The sequence below is a fragment of the Diadema setosum genome, chromosome 1 (assembly GCF_964275005.1).
Source record: "Diadema setosum chromosome 1, eeDiaSeto1, whole genome shotgun sequence".
Taxonomy (NCBI): domain Eukaryota; kingdom Metazoa; phylum Echinodermata; class Echinoidea; order Diadematoida; family Diadematidae; genus Diadema; species Diadema setosum.
The window spans coordinates 3,157,241-3,166,251 of NC_092685.1; the positions used below are offsets into that span (position 1 = coordinate 3,157,241).

Sequence of the window (9,011 nt, forward strand, 5' to 3'; positions counted from 1 at the left end):
GTGCAAAGGTTTCATATAAAGAGACTGATGTTGCAAACAATTCTTAAATGTTTGCAATGAAGGCTGTTTGAATGAAAATTGATCATGCATGAAATGATTTGCAACAGAATTCATAATACGAAAATCTCACCATCCTGGTTATCTAGGGAAAGCTAAATCAACCATAAATCACATTACGTATGTTTAAATGACCTAAAGGGGCTGTCGATTGCAAGTTCAGGGTGTGCTTATTAAAAGTTTCAACATTGATTCGAAAATCATTGCAAATTCAACAAGACGTGGTACGAGAACATAACTAACAAATTATAGACATATTATTAGGGGAAAGTCAACAGCCGAAGGTCATTGAAAAAAACATTGAATTAATAAGGATATTCCAGGTTTCCGAGCTGATTTCTAGGCAGAAAATCGGTGTAGTGAAACATCAATACATTTAGAGGGATGGTATAGATTTCTTGAATTAAAAGTTTATTTGATGACTTTTTTCTATGGCTGAGATATATAAAAAAAAAAACCAACAACTAAGTAAAACGAAGTGGTCCTAGTAAAAGGTGGGTCCCACATTTTATTAGGACCTCTTTGGTTTTGGATATCTCAGCCATTTCATAACCAATTTTCACTAAGTAAACTTTGAATATCTCTTAGAATCGTATGCTTTATTCATTTATTCATAAGAGGCTTCTCATTATCTCAACAAAAAAGTTGGAATCCTGAAGCCCAATTTTAACCAAAACTACACCATCCCTTTAACTTTGTTGTCAAACCTTATGTGTCAAAATAATGTCAGACTCGCATTTCTGAATGTGCACTGTTCTATTAGTTGACGAAAATCCGCAAACGAGAAGTTTTATTTCTATATAATATAGCACATGCACCTTTTACAGGTCAGGGGGAATTAATGGTCTGGAAGGTAGGCCTATAGAGGCAATGTTTGGTTTAATCATTTTAAGCAGAAGGGGACTTTAAAGAATTCAGTCAAACTTAGTGCGTTACATCTTGAATCACTGGACAAAGATTCGAGTTCATGCATTATCAAACTTGGATGGTCAAAACTTCTTGCCTCTATCAGTTAATGCAATGTGCTATTGAATTCCGGACTATAAACCGCTGAGAATTGCATGGACTGTATGAAATGACTGATGGGTGGCCGCAATTGGAATGGTGAGGGGCCCATGATAATATTCATCGGTCAAATCGGTCGATTTGTCTTCGGGCCTCGCATGACTTACCAATGAATGGTCAAAGTGTTTGAATTTACGGGCCTACTCTATAGGTTACTCATCGACATTGCAAGTAACACTATAATTAAAGGGCCCTTAATCTATGGAGACCGTCATGTCAAGGGGCCTACTGTATACAAGTAAAGTATACATCCGTGCTGAATGAGGCATTTCTGGTGTCGTATAAGGTCAAACCATGAGGCGTGAAAGTAGGTAATTATTACACTTTTGTATAGGGCAAATAGCCTTAAATGATTTTCTATTTATAAAATCAAGAGAAAAGATTCACTCGCTTGTTCCTTTTGTAATAAATCGCCTAAAACTCTTTTTTTACGCCTGTTCATTTTATGCCTTCTTTACTCCCAATATGGAAAAAGATATTATATATCATTAATCACAAGGAAAAGAAAGATTACAATTTAGAAAATGTATGGTTTACATGAAGATTCTTTTATTTCATTTATTTTTTTATCCTTAAAGTATTTCATATTTCAATATTTTCATAATTTCAGAATAAAACCCTTATGTTGGACTTTTTTATGGCTTGCTTAAAAATAATAAAGAAATATAATAAATAGTTTCCAAAAAGAAAGGTAAACTTGAAACTCATTTTTCACAAATGGAGGTTTGAAATTTAAATTGAAACTGCATACTTAACCTACAGGGTATGTTGTCACATTATTTTGACATAATGATGTAATATTTTGTGAACTCATTTTCCAATGCTGCATCTTTTTTTTTTATGCCTCCGCCACGAAGTATCGCCGGAGGCATTATGTCTTCGGGTTGTCCGTCCGTCCGTCCGTCCGTCCGTCCGTAATCAATTTTGTGGACAGCGTATATCTAAAAAAATGTTAGAGGTATCTCAATGAAACTTGGCATGTATATGTATGAGTGGGCGAAATTGTGCCTATCAACTTTTGGACGCACATGCTCAAGGTCAAAGGTCAAAAGGTCAAGGTCAAATGCTCAAAATTTCACTATTTCCCCTATATCTATAATGCAATGCCTAGAGGTATTTTCTTGAAACTTGGTGTATACATGAACTACCAAATAAAGATTCCCCAGAGAGAGCTTTGGGTCATAAGGTCAAAGGTCAAGTTAAAATGTTAAAATTTCACTTTTTTTCTCCATATCTCACAAATATTTCAAGGTATCTTCATGGAACTTAGTATCATATGCATGTACTGACTGACAGTGATCATGTAGGGAATTTAGGGGTCATGGGTCAAAGGTCATGGGTTAAATGTCAAGGTCAACTCATCAAAATGTCATTATTTCTCTCTTATCTATGTAATGCCTGCAGGATTTTTTGTTGAAACTTATATGCATGTATTACCCAATACAGATTCTCTTGGAAGTTTCTTGCCAAAATGTCAATGGTCAAAAGGTCAAGTGAAAGTGCTAAATTTCACTTCTTCTTTGAACTTATAAAAGGGTCAAAAGTTGGGTAAAAATCCTCAAATCCCCAAATACCTGCACTCTTAGACAGTATAGCCATTCATCCAAATAGACCTAGTTCAAGGAAAGTGAACACTCAATGCATTTGTGACAAACCTGTCATTTTAATGTTTTGCCAGTTACGTGAAACTGTCATCACATATTGTCAAGACATTGTACTATAGACCTATTCGGAGAAACATGCATTATGGCGGAGGCATACCAGTCGCCATAGCGACATTTCTAGTTTCTTTTATGTTGTGATTCTGTAATTCACGTGATTTCTATTCTTTGCTGTAAATGCCATTTATTTTGTTTTTAACCAATAAACACTATTGGTAAAAATACATATGGCAACCGATCCTTCACATCGTGAGCTCCCACTCTTTGGAATTCATTACCTCTTTTAATCAGAAGCATATCTTCCTTTGACTTTTTCAAGAAGGCACTGAAAACTTATCTGTTCAAGAATATTGATGATTGTACATGTTATTTTATGATCACCAGTACATTTTGTATAATTACATGTTATGTCAAGCGCATAGAGAATTTTGTTAATTATTATGCGCTTTATAGATGTGAATTACTATTGTCATTATTATTACTAACTTATATAAAAAGGTTATTTTTACCTTTATTGTCACTCGGTAAGCCAAAATTAATTTCATCACATCAATTTATGAGCAAATGTCAATTTCAAATTAGTGAAATTCTTCCGTCGAGATGTTTTCATTGCAACTGATCGACAAATTGCCCAACATCGACGTAAATCGAATCCTGCTCGAGTATGTACGCCCATGATTTTTTATCATGGCTACTACAAACACTGATCAATTCAGTGCTTATTTACGTCAAATGTCAATTTATCTTCATGTTACCTGGTCAGCTAAGTTGTATTGACCGCACTATCGCAATGTTTTGCAAAGATTTGTCATACAATATTATATATTATCAAAGCTGGTGCTCAAAGTAATTCTATCAAACATTTTGTACGAACTTGGGAACCAATCTTTCAAAGCCAATTAACATTGGCGAAAAGGTTTTGCTTAACATTCATTTTAGTGCACAATATATAAAATTATTTCGTTACTTTAGTTACGTCATTATGCGGAGTAGGCCCTACGACAAAATATATTTGGTTTTCATTTTTGTGTTAATTATTTACTATTTTTACGCCATGTTATGTAATGTCAGTTGCTTTTGCAGTCTTAGTTGCTACGATGTGTATTATTAGGATTTATATTATAAACCAGGACCCCGTTTCATAAAAGATGTTAGGATGTCAACTCTTGCTGGAATGACAACTTCCCATAGCAACAGCCAATCAGGAAGCTGCATTCTTGTCGTTACCATGACAATTGACATTCCAGCAAGAGTTGTTGTCATATCAACTTTTTATGAAACGGGGCCCAGGTTTTGCTTTTCGCATACTCTATTCTAAGGTGCATTATGAAAACGATGGCGAATGTCTAAATCACAGGTCAATTAATTCGATTTCATAAATTTTATTTAATTTCATGTATGCATGACGGCTGAGGAAACATTCGTTACTTATAAGCTTATAGTCCTATACGGAAGGATTAGGCAATGAGAATAAAGTTTTTGTCTTTGTGGCACAATCGCTATAGCCAGGGGACTAGAATCACGAACCTTGTGATTGATAATCCACGGTCTAATCCAGCTAAGTCACCCCTTCCTCTTAACTTGTTGTAGAGTAGTCCTACACTTTGGGTGCCACTGGCAAACGGACAAGTGGATTTGTGGCATTCTGCCCGGGGTGAAAACTACAGTGGAGGGCGTATAGGATGGGATTCTGTGTCATGGAGGACGTCACCTCACGATCCACAAACGTGTCTATAGGAGAAGACTAGATATATAGGTGAATTTAGGCTTCTATTTAGACGACACATCCTGTGGCCATCACTCAACGCACATGGGCGCTGTATCACGGAAGGAAGGAGTTATAAGTTATAAGAGGAGAACTTTCCGTATAGACCGTTCTATCTCTTCTCACCTCCCTTTAACTCTCCTCACCCCTCTTCTCTCACCAGTAAAGTCTATATTCTACCTTCCTTTTTTCCGTCCTATCTCCTGTTCGTATAGTCTCGCATCCAGCCGTCTCTCTTACATACAACTATACCGATGGCCTATTCATACATATCTTTGCAATTCATCCCAGTAATATATTTGCTAAAGAGAGAAATTTATACGGTTGTGCCTCAAATTTCTGCATTACACACGATGATAAATCCTCTGTAATCCCGTTTCCTTCTATACTCCTTCTATACCTTCCCATAAAAGCGCAGCTGCGGTGAACAGGCTCTGAATTTCGCATGGCAAGGTGGTACTCACGCCATCTTACGGCAAGAAAATGCAAAGATGTATTATTTACCATCATTCTTCAATTTCTTACGCACTTTATCTCTGAATGGCGTCGTTTCTCAATTATGATCTTTCTTTTCTTGGACAGTAAGCCCCCTTCGAAGAATAAAAGTAAAACGCGCAGTGGTCGCCATACAAAGTTTTATTAATTAATTTTTTTTTCACGAACGCACCACACATCGCATATTCTTGAACAGATAACTGAATTTAAAAAAAAAAGACGAACAATTTACAAGCACAATGACGATATTATCAAAATCGGAAAGAAAATGATATTATGGAAGTTGATATAGAATATGCAAATGAGTAACCGGATTATGATTAGCTCACAATATTCGATTGATCGTGCGTAAACAATATATTGACGAAAATTCAATTCTTCTGCTATGAAGGTGTAAACATCAAATATTATTCATAGCTGAATAATTTCAAAAATAACGAATCAGTCAGACATACTATTATTTTCGACTGATTTCGACCAATTTTGTGACAGAAAAATAAAGAACGAAATTTCAAGATTTTCTGTATAAACTTTTTTGGCAATATTGTGAGACGATGATAATTATCATCTCACTTATTTGCATATTCACATTGACTCCTGATCAAGAACTGTTTTGTATAAACTAGAGACACTTTGCAATACAAGTTCCTGAGACCAACTTTTAAATGGTCTGGATTAGCCCTTTAACTTCTGCGCCTTTTGTTGTTTTGCACGTGTCAGCCTACGATGATCATTCGTTGACACCTTTATATCCCTTATTCTCTTTCCCTCTCTTTCTTTCTCTCCCCCCCCCCTCTCTCTCTCTCTCTGCTACAGAGAAGTGACAGTAAATATATTTTATACACTCTGCTTCAAACTGACGGACAAAACAGTGCTGCGCATGCACTTTATAATTATCATTTTCTGAATTGAAGTTATATATAGATAATCAATATATTAGCTACTCGTATCAAACTGCCGATGGTATCAATAGCTTATAGGTCTTATGGTGGCAGAGTTGTCCTAGTCTGTGTTTTCTGTGTGTATGTGTTTTCGTTCTACAGTGTATCAATCTATTGTTTTGTCTGTTGCTGCTGTCATACCAAGACTTGTTTCATCTAGGTATTGATATTGATGCCTCGTTTGCACCCGACGTTGCAATCAGCCAGTCATCTGCGTGGTCACTTAAGCGATAATCAAAACGGAAAACAAACAAGAGCAAACAAACGAACAAACGCACACATACACGACCAGACACACATACACGACAACAAGATTAATTGCTTCTACTCTTACTAATTGCAGATGCTGTTGATATAGCACACGTAAATTAGTGTTTGATTTCATCTCGAATTCCATCCTCTTAAACTAAATATGATAAACGATGATAATAATTATAAACGTAACAAAGCATTCAAATGACCTGATATGAATTATTCTTTTCATTTATTTGAATTTCACATTGTTTTTTCTCATAAAATTATTATCAACTTATCAAGCATTGCAGCTCAACGCTATATCATATGAAGATGAATAATGATTTCAATATAGAAAGCACTACTATTTGTTACTTCAATTTTCCAATGGAGAATGAAGTAGTTGTCAGGTATGAGGAAGTTTTCTCCCGTTATTTTTCATACCGTTTCGATTGTTACCATGGTTACTCTGCTGCTGTTGGTACTCTGGTCTGTTCAAGTCATCGTCACTTTTCTGTGTTCTCCTCGACCCTCCCCTATTGTCTCTTCTCTCTTTCGCTTTCTTCCTTTTCTTCTTCAACCGTTGCTTCTTTTCTCTCATTTTAAGCTTCATCTCCTTCATCATTCGCTTCTTTTCTCTCCGCCGAATGCTCTGGAAAATGGCCTTGGCTGTTGGTCTCTCGTCCTCGTATTCGTCCGAGTTGTCGCTGGATGCACTCCCCGAGGCTCCGCTCATATCGTTCCGTCCGCTGTCCATCGAACTACTCTGATTTCTGAGACCAGGTATCTTTGGTTCGAGGGCTGGTAGCAGGAGACCATCCCTTCCTCTCGAAGTGGACTGGGATCTCAGCTCCCGTTCATCCTCCTTGGGGTGCTTCCTGGTCTCTCTGTTGCCCCAAGCAACCAACGATGTCATCTGACTCTGTCCTGTGGTTGCAGCAGCAGCAGCAGTTCTCCTCCGATGTTGGGCAGCCGCAGCGTCAGCCCCAAGCCCGTGGTGAGGTGGCTTGGATTTCCTGGATGATGTTGAGGGATAAGGTTCTGAGGAATAACAGTAGCCAGAGGTGGCGTTGCTTGACACCTCTGGTGGCAAACCCGTGGTTCCGGGCAAAGTGGGCAAGTGTGCACTCTGACAACCCGATGGTGAAGATTGATGTAACACAAGTCTGTCTGCATGCAGTCAATAAAAATGATGAGGTTCATTTGTTATCGATGTTCTCTTTTGAAAATAAGCACTCCTTAATGAAATATCCTAACAGGACAAGACAAGGGATCACTGTAAACAGTGACAAGGATTGTCGGAAGATAATATCAAAAGATGACAAAAGATTGGTACTTCGAAAGATTGACTTAAGTGTGTCTATATCTAGTTGTGTGACAGGCATACATGTATATAAAAACAATTCTGACGCATAATCAATCGAGCATGAAGAATTTATGATAAATCTATTGAAATGAAATTTAATAGAGTAAATGATTTACCAAGTCGTATGGTATTCGTGACTTGACTACTGGGGAATTCTAGACGATTATCTAAATCAATCTATAATTTATAACAAACTGCATGTCATGTCATTAATATTTAGCACTATAATCTAGTAAGAGGGTCTATATAGAACGCATCGATTTCAGAGAGCTCACCAGCATTTCTCCTGCCGATGCCCCGTACCCAGTTCCCATCGACTCCTCTCCACGGGTTGGGCCGTGCATCATTGATACAGAGCATGGGTGGATAAGGTGTGTCGGGGTGGCGCGGGGGCGGGTCGCAAGAAACTTGTGGCGGTCCTCTGGCCTTATCTCTCGTTCCTCTTCTTTCAAGACCATGAAGGGCACCAAATTTGTCGTTCCTGTTGGCCATGTTAGATAAAATAAACCTCGTGTCTATGAATTCATTCTTCAGATAAAGCTATTTCTCGAAGGACGATTAAAAAAGAGATTAAGTTGGCGTTTCTGTGATACATTTTGCCTATACTGTTGCCTGTACAAATTGGATAGCGCTCGTTACTAAGATGAGGATCCTTTGAAGTGTAACTGCTGAGTAGTAGCGCTGACTGTCGTGAAGCGTATACTCGTACTGTATTGTTGATGTCATCAATGGCACGCGCGCTCATTGAAGTTGGGCGCCTGGGGTGACTGAATGACCACGAGTCTCTCCCCCCCCCCCCTTTTTTTTTTTTTTTTTTTTTTACAGGTGTACTAATAGATTGTACCAGTATGTTAATGTACTACCTGTATAGAAAGAACGGCTGGTTTATTTGTATGAAAATGCAGTCTATGCACGATCTTTTTTAATCATTGTAAATTTAACAGTAACAACAACAACAATACATGTAACAACAACAACCGGCCTTGTTTCTTACTCTGACCGAAATGTAAGTTGTCATTGTACATCTGTGTGTTGATGGATATATTTCTTGTGTATGTTATGTCTTGTGACAGAGTGTTCCCATAACAATTAATGAAAAAGTATGACAATTTTATACTCTATAAAGAGGACTATGAATTGACGGAAAAAGAAGGAAAAAATAAACAAACTTGAGAGCAGTCGTCAATCTAAGGAGATTCCCCATCGTAATAATGATAATTAATGACTGTCTATCATCAGAGCTAGGGTCGTCACTTTTTGCCAGATCTCCCAAGACCAATTTGTCTACCGTAATCTGACGGCGTAGACGCATTAATTTTTCTTCTCCCCCGTTTGCTTCATTCTCTTCTATGCCGGCCTCATGCTCGTATAATGAGAAGAGTTCAGAAAAAGAGGAGGGAGAAGAAGAAGAAGAAGAAGGTGAAGAA

At 37.5% G+C, this 9,011-nt stretch overlaps 1 protein-coding gene across 1 annotated transcript; it reads right to left on the reverse strand.

Annotated features, from left to right (window-relative positions):
- Positions 1 to 6,453: 6,453 nt before the first annotated feature.
- Positions 6,454 to 8,220, reverse strand: LOC140246494 (uncharacterized). Its single transcript, XM_072325861.1, has 2 exons — positions 7,860 to 8,220; positions 6,454 to 7,388 (listed from the first exon to the last, which is right to left on the reverse strand). The coding sequence occupies exons 1-2, from the start codon at positions 8,074 to 8,076 to the stop codon at positions 6,625 to 6,627; spliced, it is 981 nt and encodes a 326-aa protein (XP_072181962.1). The 5' UTR covers positions 8,077 to 8,220; the 3' UTR covers positions 6,454 to 6,624.
- Positions 8,221 to 9,011: the final 791 nt, after the last annotated feature.

Excerpts from the sequence above, each read along its gene's own strand:
- LOC140246494 (XM_072325861.1), bottom strand. The coding sequence starts at position 8,076 with ATGGCCAACAGGAACGACAAATTTGGTGCCCTTCATGGTCTTGAAAGA. Across the intron at positions 7,389-7,859 it reads CATCGGCAGGAGAAATGCTG|ACAGACTTGTGTTACATCAA; the intron begins GTGAGCTCTCTG and ends GACTGCATGCAG.